At 41.6% G+C, this 17,614-nt stretch overlaps 1 protein-coding gene and 1 long non-coding RNA gene across 3 annotated transcripts in view; one reads left to right on the plus strand and one right to left on the minus strand.

Annotated features, from left to right (window-relative positions):
* The window catches only part of LOC146498715 (uncharacterized), a 74,869-nt gene that overhangs the window by 8,376 nt on the left and 48,879 nt on the right, over positions 1–17,614 (plus strand). The gene's annotated exons all lie outside the window — the stretch shown is intronic.
* LOC146498716 (uncharacterized) lies at positions 828–15,192 on the minus strand. 2 transcript variants are annotated; one of them, XM_085137343.1, is made up of 4 exons: positions 14,865–15,192; positions 5,151–5,641; positions 1,637–4,873; positions 828–1,517 (listed from the first exon to the last, which is right to left on the minus strand). In XM_085137343.1, the coding sequence occupies exons 1-4, from the start codon at positions 14,867–14,869 to the stop codon at positions 1,453–1,455; spliced, it is 3,798 nt and encodes a 1,265-aa protein (XP_084993469.1). In that variant the 5' UTR covers positions 14,870–15,192; the 3' UTR covers positions 828–1,452. The 2 variants fall into 2 exon arrangements, with proteins under 2 accessions (XP_084993469.1, XP_084993470.1); XM_085137344.1 differs by lacking the exon at positions 5,151–5,641.

Genomic DNA, 17,614 nt, shown 5'->3' on the forward strand with positions numbered 1-17,614 from the left:
GACGGATCACACACCGTTTCTTTAACATACTGAGTGAATTTACACTGAGATACGTTCAACTTAGCGAACAGATAATTTAGGCTTTAAACAATATGCACGGTTCGAAAACAAACAGGTCGTGCTTACCTTTTAATCATGTGAGCTAGCTCTCCGTTCGCCTCGTTTCACGATCTCAGCTCTGCCAATTCCTCTCTGGGCCTCGAGCAAATCCCAGGGTTTCGGCACCAAAACTGTTACGAAATCAGTTTTACCCCTGTTCGTTTATTCGTCGAGGCATCCAGAGACGGCACCGGAACTCAGTAGTAATTTTCACAAAACTTTATTCATCTTCATTTAAGCATGCACTTCTAGAAGGGAAGACGAGGTCGGTGTGTCCCTCTGCAAAATCTTGTAGTTACAGCCAGCTTTATAGAGGTGTCCCCATCATAAATCCCCCCACGGTGTGCTGCAAACTCTGTGTCTATGTCTATGTGAGTGCTCGTGTGTGACTGTGTATGCATACCTGTATGTATGTGTGTGCGCGTGAGTGAGTGTGCGTGACAGTTAAAACACTGTGGGTGTAGGTGACTCCCTAGAGGTCATAAAACCCATCTCCCTTCCAGACCACAGTTATCCAGGTCAAATGTTGAGACCTTTCACAGTTCAACTGGGGGAGGGGTCTCCTACCATCTACTCCTAAGTTCATGACAGTCAGGCCTTTATTACATTGAGGGCAGTGTCAGTGTCTCTACAATAATTCTACATTCTATGTTAACACATTTCTAAACTCTAAAATAAGCTAAACATTTCTACAGTATCCACACCGACTGCCTGGCAGGGTGACAAAACCCCATCAGCCTTTGAGATGTGAGAATGTTGTATAAAGTGCTTTGAAAGGACTTCAAGGAAAATTTTAAGCTTTGGTGTGATTTTTAATGTACGGTTTATATATAGGTGATGGTTCTGGTTTTCATTGACCAGTGCCATGTTCTTAAAAAAAGTGCACATTTTATGGCATAAATTTGCAACATGTATACTTCATTTGTCAATTTATCATATTTGTTTAGCAGTATAATTGAAAATATAGTTAAAGTTGGTGTGTACTAGATAAGCTTTCAAGGTAAAAATGTAAAGTATGAAGTAGCCTTTGCAAACAGATTCCTGTTTAAACAAACAATGACAATGGTAACACATGTTTACAATATAACATTAATTAAATCTACATATTTACACTGACAACAGGTAAAATATTGAATATTTTACAGTTTTATATGAAATGTTGCTGTACTGTACAGAAGAGCTTTTGATAAACCAAAGACAGAAATGGTAGCACCTCTACAAACATCTGAAACAACTCAAAATAGTTCCCTCAGGGCTGTTAGCAAAAAAAGAAACGTAAGAATGTATAGTTGTACATTTGAGCAGAAGCCGGATTCATGTTTTATATGCAGTCCATGTATATATTGTTGAGGATCATCTTCTGTTAGCCATGAAGCTTGTTTCATTCTTCCACTTATAGCCTTCACTCACAGGGAATCCTACATTTAGAATCAAGTTTAGGAACATGCAGTGAGATTAAACACATTTAAAATAATATTTTACTTTACCCTAAATGAATAATAACCCAAAACATTTTAAAGACTTCAAAAGTACACACTTTGTTTCCGTGGAGTGTCCCGATTTCTGGCCTTGGTCAGCTGAATGGCTTCACACTTGGTCCTCTTCATCAGAGGAGGTACAGACGGATAGAAGCTGTGTCTCCACCTGGGTGCCACATCATCACCAGATCTACCTTTCTTCATTGACTTGAAACTGTTCTGGGTTCGTAGGTTACTCTCCACACTAGTTTCTTGAGCTCTCCTGGTTGGGACAAAGCTCTTTTGACGGTCATTAAACACTTGCTTCTTGGCTGAATGCTGCATGCATGCAAAGGATGATGGGTCCTTTGTATGAGTGTAAGACTGACTTAATGTTGAGGTGCTGCTGTAGGAATGAGATTGCTGTAAACTGTATAAAGAAAAATGTTGTCTAGCACTAACTGAGCTGGTATTAGTTTTAGAAAGTAATGTATGGTGTGTATCAGTGTGGTGCGTTCCTCTGTATCCAGTCTTGTCATTTATCTCTTTGTAAAAATGTTGCGTCTCCTTTTTAGAGGAGCGAGTGTTTTTGCTGGTGTCTGGTGTCGCCAGAGTTTTTTGGACTGTAGACTGCTCCATGTGCTTCAGGTGCTCACTAGGCTGAGAAGCTTTCTGAACAAAAAAGTGAGGACTCACAGGATTAGGACTCAAAGTCTGGGGATACCTCTTAGGCATGTACTTGGAGGATGGAGTAGTTTGTGCATAAAGTAAGGCATCATCGCTGCCCTCCGTTTGTGATGAGAGTACTATGGTTCTTCTCTTCTGTGTGTTAACGCATTTTTCTAATGCTTTTTCCAAAGTCTTTGAGGTCAATAGCCTTTTTGCCTTTTGTTGAACATGCTCGTGGCAAGCTTTAGTGGAGTATACCTCCCTCTCCCCAGACTTCAGAAGCTTCTCAGATGAGTCTTTGGATGACAGACTGATTTGAGAGTTTTCATTGGCAAAAATGTTGGTTTGAGCTTCCATGAAGGTACCATTGCTATTCTCCATTTCTAAAGAAATGGTCTTCCTTTTGGTAAGGACTTTTTCCATGTCTGTTTCCACCGTTTTTGAGGTAGGTGGTCTATTGGCTTTTTGCTGAAAATGCTTAGGATGTCTTATAACTTGAATCAGTTTTCTCTTCTTTATACTGTGCGATAGATTAAAACTTGCATCCCGTCTCTTTTCTTTCAACTGTGGATGTTGAAGTTTGGATTGATGCTGAGACTTTGTGTCTGCAGGAAACATACCAGGCTCTTTGGTCTTTGTTTTAGCACTTTCACGCTTGCCGTCCTGCATTATATTATTTTTCCCTTTTTCACCTTGTGAAGTACCATCCCTCCCCATCGACTCAGAGATGACTCCACTTCTCCTCTTGACATGTCTGTTACTTTGGTTTCCATCATCCTCTGTGTCAGATATTACTATAACAGCAGGATCATCTGAAATGCTTTGTGCTTTTCTACCATGGTGAGATCCAGTATTATTACGCGTTTTTGTCCTATTTGGAAGGTCAGGGTTCCCACTCTGGATCACTTCGTCACCACATCCGGACAAATCTATAGATGTAAGTCCATTGGTTTGACAGTTTCCTTCCACAGTTTCAGGAGAAGGTTTCTTCAGTTGATTAAGGCTGGCAGCTCCACTGTTCCCTGTGCGTGTAGAGAATAATCTCTTTGTTTTTGTCTCTGGACAGCTTTGGACACCTTCATCCTCGGTGTCAGAATCAAGGTTGATGATGTCATCCTTTTCTGAAGACTTGCTTCTGTTCCCCGTTTGACTTGGTTGTAAATTTGCCATCTCATGGTCTTCATTTTCTTTTTCAGAACCAGAGTCATTTTTCTCTGCTGACGCAGGCGCTGACAGGTTATTTAACAACTGTTTGGACACTGTCAGATAGTTACGTCCTGAATCAGAAGAGTAATCGCAACTATCGTCAGTTTCACAACTGTCATCAGGATCACTATGTGACTCCCTATTTTGTGGTCTCTGAGCTTTAGTCTCAGTTGTGCCCCAGGAAGAAGGCACCATGAAGGACTGTTGCATTGTCTCTCTAGATTGTATGACTTTTGCTAGATGAGAAGGTGTTTCAAAAACCTCCATCATAGAAAAAGCAGAAGCTGGCACATGGTTTGGAACAGATCCGGGTACCTCACAGACAGCTGGATTTGTGTCACTTTGTTTTACCTGGTCTTCATGCTCACCATCATGCTGTGAAACAGTTTCTGGGTCAGCCTGGCCTTCGTCTGCTGGTTCCCATTTAACATCTAATATGCTAATAGGCATAACAAGCCAATCATCGTCCTCATCAGTCTCCTCTTGATCTTGTGCATCAGAAAGGGGGCTCAAAGAGCAGCTTGCCTGCCAATCTAAATGTTTCTCACTGTCACATTTAGGACATAAGAAACGTTCAAACCCATCCTCAGTTTCAACAAAACATGGACAAGAGCAATCTTGTACTATGCCAAGTGTTTGGTTCTTTGGAAACTCGGCCTGACTCTGCACACGTCCAAACTGCGTATTACTGGCTTCAGACACTTCACATGAAGGTGAAGGCATCTCCTTGTCATTGTTATCAACTTCTGGATTCTCATCTTCACTTATATCTTCATATGAAGGGTCCCTTTGATTTGTGCTTAGGAGATTCGTGTCCGTATCCGATAAATTGTCTGTGTCTGAAATATCTTCATATTGTGGATCTTTTACAACCGTTACATAGAACAGCTCTCCCCTGCTCACTTTATTCAAAGGAAGAGATGCGCTTAAACAAGCCTGTAAACACACACCAGTTGTATCCTCTTCTGCATTTTCATAGCTTATTTGGTTGCGCACCGATTGTTCACTTTGGTACATAGAGCCTCGTGTTTTGCCAAGCCCAGTTTTATCAGTTAATGAATCTAGGCTGGAAAGTGCAACTGCATCCTTAGATTCAACATGGCAGTAGTGTTGGTCTTCAATTTTCTTAAGTTGGTTTACATTTTTATCTTGATTTCCACCAATCACACAAGGCCCACTGCCTAAACCTACTCCTTCAATTGGTATGAGGCTAACATCCTCCCTCTCCCATCTCACATGCTTGGATAACAAAGGTAGAGTGCCTGGTGTTTCTTTGACTTTCTCACGCTCTCCTTGTGAGGAACTGCAGCTGACCGTTAATCCTGGGTACTTCTCAGTCTCTTCTGGCACGGTGACCCCAGACACTGCTGTCACAGTCACTGGACTGTCTGCTTCATGCTTTGTGCAAGTGGCAGCAACATCCAACATGACATGTTGATAATCTGTGGACATAAAGAGATGAAAGTTACTTATATCGCCACTCCAGGTTTGTTGCAGTGTGATTCAGAAAAGATGTCCAGCTCCAGTCTAGCATTTGGATTCTTTGGTGCAGGTACTGAATAATTAGGAGTGGTTATACATTATTTCATCAACACTGGCATTTCTTTTACCTTCAGTTATCAGAACATGACTGACAACCCTTTACAGACATAATTCGAAACAAGCAGATGCATTTTGGGAGAATGTTTTAAACTTTATAATTTATTTAGATTAGCGTACCTTTCAAACAGTTCTCTGATGCAGATGTATCATAATTCTTGTTAGAGCTGGGAAATAATTCTGTTCCTCTGCTGCTTTTCAACCCGTCTTGGTCAAGAGGTTGTCCAGTGCAGTATTGAATCCCAGAAGCGTTGGAAGTTTCTTTCTTCTTTATGTCTGACTTGTAAAAGGCAATCTCTTTATTGATGAAGTCAAACATTTCATCTGTCCATGATTTGGCTTTCTCAACTTCAAAATCTTCACATTTTTTTGGTTGACGGCTGTGAGAATAAGGAGAGGTCTCCCGCTGTCGTTTCCTCTTCAATCCACAGTTTGTTGAATTACTCACTTCTTGATTCTTACAATGTCGTTCATCTGAAATATCAGCTCCAATATCAAGTTCAACATTGGAACCCATTTTGTCACTTGAAGATGATGAGGTGGTAATTAAGGATCTACAACAATGGGCATGATGTGGACACCTTGCTCTTAAGCCCTGGAGAGCATACATCCTGTAAAAACAATATAAACCAAAATCTGGGTTATAGTTATACAATTAGGTTAGAACAGAATAGTTCCCTCGAGGCCATTGGTGATTTGCTGATGCATACAAATACTCTCACACTCTCTCACTCTCTCTCACACACACACACACACACACACACACACACTCTCACACACTCACACAGCCTGAGTGATGAGGTGGGTATGGGGGCCTATCATTTGTTAACAGTTTAAATGGCCAACTTGAGGTTTAAATTTCCTTTTTATTACAGACTTAATTTGTTAATACAATTTGTTAATAAGGGAAGTTACTCTTATTATTCTGTAGTATGTCAGGGTTGTTACTTAGCATGATAGGGCGGAGGACACTGTCTCAGCTGAACTCTGGACACGCACACATACACTTACACTGATAAGCACGCACTCATCCCCCTCCCTTTCCAAACGCCTTCGATGCTTGTTTCCTGTGGGGGAAGACGGCGGGTCTGTGTGCCGCGCTGGAATGGTAGCACTGTGCAGGATGACTGCTGTTGTCCTCCCATAGGTGCCCAGCATGAGTAGAGGTCTCTTTTTCCTCTTCTACTTTCCCATTGTTGTGTACTTTTTCAGTGTTTTTCTGTAACGCTGCCGATCTCCGACCTGTACTCCCATGTGATGTCTATGTTGTGTGTGTAAGTCGGGGGGGGGGGGGGGGGGGTTCTATTCCACCTGCATGTGGCCAATAAAGCCTTTCAGTCATTCATTCATTCATTGGTGTACGTTTGCATGGGATTAATGAATACTCCGTCATTTCTTAGAAACTCCCACCAGCTGTCAGAGAAGAGCTGATGTTGATGTTTTAAAGCATTCATTTCGTTTGATGTTTGAGCTGATAAATGGTAGATCTGAAATCTCTAAATCATTGCATAGTGCCCGTTCTACATCCAGCCAGGGCTCATCTAAGAGGGTGTGTTTTAACCATCCTGTGATGAACTGAAGCCTGTTGGCTAAGAAGTAGTGCTGAAAGTTAGGCAGATCCTCCTTTGTCCCTTGTAGTGTTTTTAAGCTGATATGGTTTATCTTTCCAAATGTATTTGGAAATATACAAAGATGGTTTACCTGAAATCACTTAATTTTTGGCAAGACCATCATTTTTATTAAAGCAATACTTCCCATGAGTGATGTGGGTAGAGATTAGGGCTGGGCAATATATCGAGTTTTTTTTTAAAAATATCGATATATTTCTATACGAGATATAAGATGTGACAATATCCTTTATATCAATATAGTCTAGGTTACGTTATAATTATACTTGTGGAGCCGCAAGTTTGCCTCTTTCGTCCACTTTTGTCTCTAAACAACGTTACTCGGCACCTCGCCTCTCCTTCACTGAACACAGCTCCCCCTCCTCCCCCACCGCGTCACCTGCAGGCAAGGACAAGATGGACACGGCAAATCTCCGTTAACGAGCTACTGCACATAGCCCCGTGCGTGGGGCTGGATGGCATGAACGTGTTAACGAGCTAACCATGCTAATGCCTAAAATCCTTTCATTCTCTCACAAATTGACAGTGCGCCTTATGTATGAATTCTGGTTGTGCTTGATGACCGCAAACTGATTTTATGTGGTACACGGCGCTCAGCAATACGTCAAAAAATTTTTTAGTACGACTTTGGTAAGCTACGGAGCTGCACCACTCTATGGATTGTCGGAGCATTACGGCTACTGAGGAGCCTCGCGGAGTGATACGTACTGTGCTTCAACGTAATATTACCATACTGTGTATAAGGACCATAAATGGCACCTGTTCAGCGACGTGGTTACAAAGAGGATTTCAAACTCCAGGCTGTCAGTCACGCAGTAGAAGTTGGGAACAGAGCAGCTGCGAAATCATTCTCTTTGTTATTATGCTCATCGTGTTTTAGTTTACATTTTGACTGCACAATTGTGAGCTTTTTGTTATGCAGAAAAAACAACATTGTTCTCTTATTTTTGGAGCATTATCATTTAATAAATGCTAATAATTTCGTTTTGAGTAATTTTTTCATGTACATCTATGCTGTATGTTAATAAAAGTGCCTGTGTGCCTGGGCCCCTTCCGGGGGGTGGGGTGCCCTCAGGCCTGAAGCTCGGTCCTCTCTGGCACAGCTGGCTGCCGGCAGAGCCCGCGGGCACGCCACTGCAACCCCCTCTGGCCTCTGCTCCGTGACCTCTCGTTTGGGGCTCTACTCAGCTCTTCCCAGGAGGGTGGCACGGTTCCCCCCCTTTGGTGGTCCTCCTCGGGTCCTCGTACTCTGAGGCCTCTGGATGTCTGGGGCCTGGATCTCCTCCATACCTGCTTCATGCCCTGGAGGACGGGGCTATGGCTCCCCACACTCCCTAGCAGATCGTTACATGGAGAAACCTTTGGAATACAAGCGTGCTGATCCACACAGGTATGGACACAGGTGTGCACACAGGTATGGACACAGGTGTGCGCACAGGTATGGACACAGGTGTGCGCACAGGTATGGACACAGGTGTGCGCACAGGTATGGACACAGGTGTGCGCACAGGTATGGACACAGGTGTGCGCACAGGTATGGACACAGGTGTGCGCACAGGTATGGACACAGGTGTGCACACAGGTATGGACACAGGTGTGCACACAGGTATGGACACAGGTGTGCACACAGGTATGGACACAGGTGTTCACACAGGTGTTCACAGACGCAGACTACACCTTTCTTGGCTGCTGCCTCAAAGCACATTGTGCGCTGTCCATCTTGCGTGCTGCACAATAGCGTTTAATATTTAGTATCTACTGTTATCTACTGCTAGCTATTTTATTGTGATGGTGCTGTATTTATTATGTTGCTCTTTTTTGTTTGTTTTCTCTTCTGTTTTTTTCTCTCCATACAGGTGATCCAGATGTTTTATGCGTTTTTCCTTTCCTTCTTTCCCCCTTTCTCACCGTGTCTTCTCCCCTGTTTTTCTTTCTCTCCCTCTTTCATTCTTTCTCCCTGTCCTATCCCCCAGTCATGTCTGTAGCAACCGAAAATAAAATAAATACATAATTATAATAAAGGTCAATCAAATGGACCAATATGGCAAGGCCATGATGATCCACTTGGTAAAGTAAATCCGCTTGGCATCTTTCTTGGCCTTAAGACAACAATTCTGATGGCTAAAGATCCAAATGAGACAAAAAAACCCAAAAAAACCCAAAACAAAAGTGCCTGTGTGACATCTGGGGCACCGCTTTGACTAAGAACTCATTTTGTTCTTACTTTATAGCTTTAAAAAAAAAAACAAAAAAAAAACCGAGATATGAATTTTGGGTCATATCGTACGGAACCCCGCAGGGGGACATGGGAGAAAAAATTAAGACGGACTTTTGCGAGAAACAAAGTCGGGATCTCACAAAGGTTTTGCGAAGCCGATCGGGAGGTTGAGGCACGATGTGCCGGGAAAGCGGTGTTCCTCCCGGCTGTAGTAGGTCTCGACCTCCCGTTAGCTTCGAGCTAGTGGGTGTCAGATCTCCGAAAACGTCGGAGCCCTTTTGCAAATATGTGATGTCTTGTAAACCGAGCAGGTATCTGCCACCATTGTTGGAATTAAACTTTTGCGAGATCCCGACTTTGTTTTGCGAGATCCCGACTTTGTTTTGCGAGATCCCGACAAAGTCCGTCTTAATTTTTTTTCTCCCATGTCCCCTGCGGGGCTCCGTAATATCGCCCAGACCTAGTAGAGATTTCCATCTAGCCAGATTGTCTCCTACTTTCTTTAAAAGTGGGACGTGGTTTCATTTAGTTAAATCTGCAAGCTTAGGAGAGACACTGATACCCAAATATTTAATATTTTCAGAATGCAGTGGGATAGAAGAAGAATTACAGAAGGTGTAATTAATCAGAAGAACTGTAATTATTGAATAATCTGAAACTCAAAGAAGAAGAAGAACAAGAAGAAGGATTGATTTGTGAGTTTTGGGGGAAAAAGCAAGACATCATCCACAAAGACTGATTTTATGTTCAATATTCTTGCATCTTATGCCTTCAGCAGGAAACTAATATTGGCATAATTCTAATTTCATGAATTTGAATAGACTTGATGTTAGATTGTAGCGGTGTTTGGTAACCTTTACAAAAAGGCAAGCAGAGATGATTGCCCTCCAACCTAATACACACACAAAAAAAATGTTCCTCCACTGTTTAACAAGACAAAATGGATCAGACAAAACAAAACATATGTGCTGCCTGTCTATACAGACAAAGATCTTGCAGAGGTTTTATGAGGATTGAATGGCCTGTAGCAATAGCCCACACACCCCATACCCCCGAACCACCTCCCACAGGACACGGTAGATTGCCTTCTCCAAAGGGGTCCAGTGTTCCATGACTGGGACAAAAACTGCATTGTTCCTAATGGACAGACTCAATTTTCCAACACCCTGGCACAGACTTTCCCAGGGAGGCTAAGGAGTGTTGATCCCCTTATAGCACACCCTTCAAGACGGGTACAGCCCCTGATCATCAAGTACCATTGTAGAGCCTTGTTAACCAAGACAACCCTATAACATCCAGAGTAGGGATGCACCGATACCGATATCGGGTATCGGCGTCGATACCACATTTTCTAAAGTACTCATACTCGTTAAAAGTCCCCTGATACCGGGGACCGATACCACGGTCTGAGACCTGTCTATGTTTGAGCGGCATGTAAGGGGTTAATCACAGGCCCCGAGTGCCCGCCCCCAGACCCCGTCTGCAGAGAAGGGAGAGAAGAGAAGGAGAGAAGGGCAGGCGAGACAAGTCAGCCGTGTGGAACTATTTCAAAGTGAACGAAGACGCGAAAACAAAGGCGGACTGCAGATTGTGCTCAGCAAAATTGTCCAGAGGAGGCTCAAAAGGTAGCGCATTTAACACAAGTAATTTAATCAAGCACCAAAATCCCAACGAGTACAAAGAGTTTACCCACGCTTATTTACCCACGCTTATTAGCACAGAGGAGCATAGCTGATGCTATAGCAGTGGGACGGAAAATAGTTGGGCATTTTAAACATTCGGCCTTAGCCTACTCCCGCCTCGAGGACATTCAGGGACAGCTCAACCAGCCAATAAAGAGACTGCAGCAGGACCTACAGACGCACTGGAACAGCTTTGTTCTGCCTTGTTGCTTAATTAAAAAACTAGTTTAAGGTGTCCAGCATATGTGATATATATTTTTCCCTACATGAAGTCATTCTTTTTTGAACAAAACTCAAAACAGAGCCAATTAATCTTTCAGTCATTTCTAACGCGCCCCCCCCCCAAAAAAAAAAGAAAAAAAAAAAATCCCACATGCATACTACCCTTTAGGGCTAAGCCCCGGGTGTTTCAAATGTCTGGCTCCGCCTCTGGTCCAATGACGATATAAATCACAAAAATGTAACATTTTCTGTAAAGTCTGTGAATCTCGTGCAGCTCGACTTGCGTGAAGTGTTTCCAGCTGCGTGTCATGTAGCTGGAGTCGAGTGTTTTAACCGAAGCATGAAACTATACATTTTTAGACGTAAATTGTAACGGACGCCGTTTTCTTTGTGAGTATTTATTACTCGGCGTGCTGCGGGGAAAAGCCTGTTCTAACGTTTGAGTCTAAGGTTTATTTTTTAGCACCTGGCGTCTTTTTTACTTCTCATCCGTAATTCGGCTCTTTCACGTGATTCAGTTTATTTTGAAAAGTCTCAACAGGATATTGAGCTTTATTGTGAAAGGTTTATGTGGAACATAAACAAGCGGACACGCGATGGCGTTACCGTCGTTGTTGCTAACCACAACGCATAAAAACAGGTGCTTCTCCGTCCGTAGTGTGGTTATATTAAATATAAGAGAAAGAGAACTTTAATAAATTAATATAACCACTACAGTGACCATCAAAACATGAACAAATATTGCCGTAAACAATTTATTTTGCGACACCACGAAACAAACGATAGCGTAAAATGAAACTATAGACGTTTTTATATCGTCATCCGATATATATCGTTATATCAAACAGCCCTACCGGGGGTGTCCAAATTCAGAGGCTGCATCCACCTGAGGATCCGGGTTCGATCTAAGTGGGCCGGGTCCTCCGAAAGCCGAGTAGGCCGGAAATGAGCGACTGTGAAATTGGACGGTCTAGCCTTCAGAATGACGTCACGAGCTCCCTCGGTGGAGTGACACTCAGCTGTCTGCTCCTTGATGTCTAAAATATAACCGGACGCTGGCGTAAATTTTCAACCGTCTCACACTTCTGTTTAATCAGTTTTCTGTTTGACGTTTATTCAGCTGTGTGAAAACCCCGGAGGAAACCTCCCCGAGGGATTAATAAAGTTTTATTTAATCTAATCTAATAACTTAAATCTCAGCCAAACCGATTTACTCACAAACAAATAAACACAGAAAAGGCCAAACAATAACATGTTGCATGTAACATGTAGCATAGCCTGTAACGTTATTATGATGGACACATTTTATGAGTGAGCTTGACTTTAAGTGACTTACAGGTTTCTTTGAAAAATACTTTCTTATATCCAGGTTCTTCATTTTTGCTGCCATCATCTAACCCTCTCCTACTTGCAGGTCCTCGCAGCGCAGGCTTGCCACTGCTAAAACTAAACAGAGCTCTCCGAAAGGCACAGCCAATCACATTGGCCATATTTGTCACATGACGTAGGATTCCAGTAGAGAACGTAATTTAACTCTTTGTGCACCACTGGGTGAATGAGACGTTGACAGATCTCTTTTTTTAAAAAAATTTTTTAACTTCTTTCTATCAGTTTTGTTTTTCTTTACTCGAAGAGATCAAATTATTGGTGGGGACAATTCAATAATCACTGGATATTGGTGGGGACATGGCCCTTCCGTCCATGCCAAATCTACGCCCTTGCCTCACCAACACTACTACTTTTTGCCTCAGCCTCTACCAGAGCCCCGTTCCGCTTGGCCTGTCAGTACATATCAGCTGTGTTAGGAGCCCCACAGGCAAACAAGCCTGATAGGACTCCTTCAGCCTGATGGTTCGCTTCACCTCTGGTGTCCACTATCTGGTTTGGGGGTTACCAACATGACAAGTAACAACCACCTTGGGTCCACGGCTCAGTATCTCTCTTCACCCGAGGGTCCAGAACATATGGCCGCAGGTCTGATGATTCGATTGCAAAAATCAATCAATCTGTTGCCTGAACTGTCTTGGTGCCACATGCACTTATGGCTGCCCTTTTGTTTGAACATGGTGTTCATTATGGACATACAGGACACCACTCTGCTTCAGATCTGGCAGGTCGGTCCCAATCACGCTGCTCCAGGTCTCACCAGCATTGCCCACATGAGTGTTGAAGTCTCCCAGTAGGACAACAGGGTCCCCAGGTGGAACTACATCAAACACCCAGTAACTCCAAGAAGGCTGGGTACTCTGAATCGCCGTTCGGCGCAGAAAAACACAACCTTGAGCACTTCTGATGTTAATGAGCATTTTTGTTTCCTCATAAAGAAGGGATCTAACCATGTTCACTAGAGGTGGGAATCACCATACATCCCACGATACGATATTATTGCAATTTTTAAAATATTTTGTGATATTCAGATTCTGTACATAAAGGTAAACTTTATCAATATTCAGTTTATCCAATATCAAAGTCTCACACTCAGTCTTTCTCTCATTTCAGTTTTATTGTTGACAAACTGAACGGTTTGTATTACAGTCTAGTCCAACTTAACTGAATCAACCATCTGGTACAATTATAGCTATTCTGAACTATGCAGTTTATGAAAACTATGCAGCCCCTTCAGCAACTGAAGAATTTGAAAGTAAATTAAAACAAAATATAATTTTACATTAAATAAAAGTTTTAAACTTAATTAAAATAAAACATGTCTTAAATTAAAATAAGTAAACTGTCATGTTTATTGCTGCCAAAAACAAGTTAAACACATTTGGACAGTGAAGGAATGTCAGGATTCTTGCTCAGAAAAAGGATCAACATGCTCTGAAGTCAGAGCACAAAAACCTTTTTGTAACAAATTATCGATTTCTGCTGTCCCTGTATCCATACATTATTAGCAAACAAAATATCACGATACTACACAGTATCGATTTTTCCCCCACCCCTAATGTTCACATTATATTTTTTGGGTGTGTCTTATAATGTAGGTTTTGAAAATGAAGAGCAGCTATGTAACTCGTTTAGAACCGTGCTAAAACCTTAGAATCTCAGCCAAACACCAGAAGAAAAAAGACAGAAACTGGCTTCTCAGTTTCCTCAGTTATTTTCGAAGTCAGCCAATAGACTAATTATTATCAGGAGCTATTGCAGCTAACTAGCCACATCAGAGCCACTTCCGCCTACTGACTTTCTGAGTTTCAGCCTCAGTAACTTTGCCGTGAGGTTTACACCGCTGATGAAATCTCACAAGTGTAAGTTTATTTTGATACCAAGATTGTTTACACAGAGCTTGTAATTGCAGAACAAGGAAAATGTTAATACTGGGCCACTGGTATATAAAGACGTCAGTTGTTACCTGTCATGCTCAAACTCTCACATTTCAAAGACTCTTTAGACTTCGGGGGTTCTTTTGAACAATTTACATGAACATTTGAGAGCTACTGCCTCAAAGTTTGACTGAAGAATAAGATTTTTTTTTAATTCAACATGAACTTATTAGTTTATAGAAGTAAAATAGCTGTTACTTCACCATTCATGTGACATGGCCATAATGGCATAGCTCAGCTGCGTTCAGGTAACTATAGAAAATGTCATTTCAAACTTAATTTCTATTATTACTCTGACCCACCTCTATACTGCATTAATCACTGCATTAATGAATAACAGAATCTACCACTCAGAGTTAATATTATTGTAACATACCATAGTTTATGGGGTTTTGTTTTGGAATAGAATTTCATGGAAATTTTCAAGGTGTGGACGATGACTTGCACGCGGCTGCTCAGTTCAACACGCGCGGTTTGTTGAATTAACGCGCGAGGAAGTTAATTGCTTTTCCCCACACACATTCACCCTCCAACCAGTGCATCGGGAGCAGCTTGACCAGTGATATTTGGCATGCAGACTGAAGCTGGTTCGAACAAACCTTCTGATTAGTAAACAGCCACACCGGCATGTAAAACACAAACACTGACTTATAGTTTCACTTCTTTTGAAGAGATGGCGCACAAAAAGTGAAATACATTTTGTTTTACATATAAAGTTAACATAAAAGGCACACACACAAATCTTCTGTCAGTTTACTTACCACATTCGCCTTACTTATGACAATTTCCGTCTACTTCGAGGCTTCCACATAAACGCAGCAGCATATTTCCACTCCAGACTAGTAAAATCCACGAGAATGTTGGTTGTCATCAGCAAGAGTCCATGCTTCCTTATAAAATAATAATTAGGACTTATATTCCTCACACCCGCTTCTGTTCAAAGGGAATTTTGTCGACAAAGTCCGTGTTCCTGCGAACGGCGGTGTACCAAACACGCACGCTGCCTCGGCCACACACTTCAAACAAACACAACAGGAACAACTCAGCTGCTGCGTTTCCTCTTAACTGTCCCTCTCCCTGAAGGAATGACAGGGCGAAACGGAGCCTTTATGTGTCATGTGAGTCAACTCTGATTGGTGTTGTTTTAGTAGGCGGGGATAAACTCGTACGAGGTGGAGCATAATAAATATCTATAATTATGTGTAAGCAGGGGTGTCCTCAGGAAATCCTGTATCCAAGTGTGCAAGCTTGGTTCTGTCACATTATGACAGCTGACATCTCAATGCATGACATCACAATCTGGCAGCTGCTCACTAAACATGTAACAACTGTAAAAGTACTGCTGTTCCTAATCTAAGTACACAATATTTAAAAATATATTACTATTGATTTAACACAGACTAGTGTCCAGAATTGCAAGTGTACAAATCCATATACTAGCAATGCAAATTCTCCCTGTGGTGGTGAATTTATATATATACAGGTGCTGGTCATAAAATTAGAATATCATCAAAAAGTTGATTTATTTCACAAATTCCATTCAAAAAGTGAAAGTTGTATAATGTATACATTCAGTCCACACATATTTCTTTCTTTTTCTTTTTTTTAACCTTTAACATTTTAATGATTCTGTTATACAGACGGGCTTTTCTTTAAAAAAGAGAAAAAAAACGTCCACTGAGCTTGCAAAGCATGCATGAAGATATGTACATTTCCTTTTTTTTCTTTCTTTTTTCACATATTTCAAGTGTTTATGTCTCACAACTTTGATGATTATTACTGACAACTAATGAAAACCCCAAATTCAGTATCTCAGAAGATTAGAATATTACAGTACAAAGAAAGGTTTTTCAGAAATCAATCAATAAAAAGTATGAGCATGTACAGCACTCAATACTTAGTTGGGAATCCTTTTGCCTGAATTACTGTAGCAGTGTGGAGTGGCATGGATCCGATCAGTCTGCGGCACTGCTCAGGTGTTATGAGAGCCCAGGTTGCTCTGATAGTGGTGTTAAGCTCTTCTGCACTGTTGGGTCTGGCATATCGCATCTTCCTTTTCACAATACCCCATAGATTTTCTGTGGGGTTAAGGTCAGGCGAGTTTGCTGGCCAATTACGAACAGGGACACCATGGTCCATAAACCAGATACTGGAAGCTTTGTTGGAAAATGAAATTTGCATCTCCATAAAGTTGATCAGCAGCAGGAAGCATGAAGTGCTCTAAAACTTCCTGGTTTATGGCTGCGTTGACAGTGGAGCAACACCAGCAGATGACATGAGTAGTAATATACCTGTACCTTTTTTTGCCCCTATACCTATCTACTAGTCACACAAACATACTGCAACAATAAGACTCAATGATTAGACACATGGCGTTACAGGTGGGTCCACAACAGTCATCAAAACAAAAAGAATACATGCTGTTTCCTTATCAAGAGCATCTGAGGACACACACCCTCACAAAGAAAGGTACACTTCCCAACTGCAGCTCTGTAGTTTCCACCTTTTCTTTACAACCTGCTCTTTATCTCTGCATGTCAGAGGGCAACTGAAACCAAGCCCACCTATATAAAAACACCCCATCAGACACACGGTATTTTCCTCAGTACTTCACAACTGCCCTCACGATTACAGCAGTTTGGTCGGTCGGTCAGCGAGGCTAACAGCGTTCTTTTTTTAACATGGACTTCATAAATGGTAAGTAAAGCAAGACTATTATTGTAATTTTTAAATGTATATCATAGGATATTCACTGCCATTTGCCAATGAGAAGCACAACAATACCATAGATGTAAAAATACTGAAATTGTTACTTTACAGAGTTGCTAGACGACCAGATGCTGGGGCAGAGGAAGCATGTTCACTGCAGACCAAGAAACCCATATAGTCAATATGGCGATTGCAAATAATCCTATACTGGGAAATAAACACTTGTGTTTGTTTTGATGTGTGTGAATAAACACCAGTACTTGAAGTTTGGATCCCTCTATGCTTACGGATCTATGACAAAAGTATGAGCTCATACTGACGTAGCCTACCTTGTGCACAGAGAAAGCAAAAGCCAGATGTGTTTTTTATTCATACCATCAGTGTGTAGTTGGTGCATTGTGTGCTTATTAATGTGATGGCTTGTGTTAACTGTTGGATACAAAAATACCATTTTTACAAAGGTGTGGAGAGTTAAGCAGGGTTATTCGCTTTTACAAGAAAACTACAATGTTTTGCTGATTGGGTGAAGAGTTTTCTTATTTGTGTGTAGAATTTTGCAAAAATAGCCAATCGTTACAAAAATGTGCTCAAGCCATCAGAAAAAACTGTAAGTAAAAAAAAAGTGCCTGCACTGTTGCCACCTCAGTCGCCACTTTTCTAGAGCTTGTAGAATTTTTTATGGACACTGTGGGATTATAATATTCTCGTATGCTATGTTATACCCCTAATTAAAGTTTGTGAAATTATTATGTAGTTTTAGTTTGCATTATTCTCCTGAATTAGAAGAAGGTGATAACTATTA

This window comes from Neolamprologus multifasciatus, chromosome 17, assembly GCF_963576455.1.
Source record: "Neolamprologus multifasciatus chromosome 17, fNeoMul1.2, whole genome shotgun sequence".
NCBI lineage: Eukaryota > Metazoa > Chordata > Actinopteri > Cichliformes > Cichlidae > Neolamprologus > Neolamprologus multifasciatus.

Coding starts and splice junctions, on each gene's coding strand:
- LOC146498716 (XM_085137343.1), bottom strand. Junction 4,874..5,150: donor ATCAGAGAACTGTTTGAAAG/GTACGCTAATCT, acceptor TTATGTCCACAG/ATTATCAACATGTCATGTTG. Junction 1,518..1,636: donor GGACACTCCACGGAAACAAA/GTGTGTACTTTT, acceptor TTCTAAATGTAG/GATTCCCTGTGAGTGAAGGC.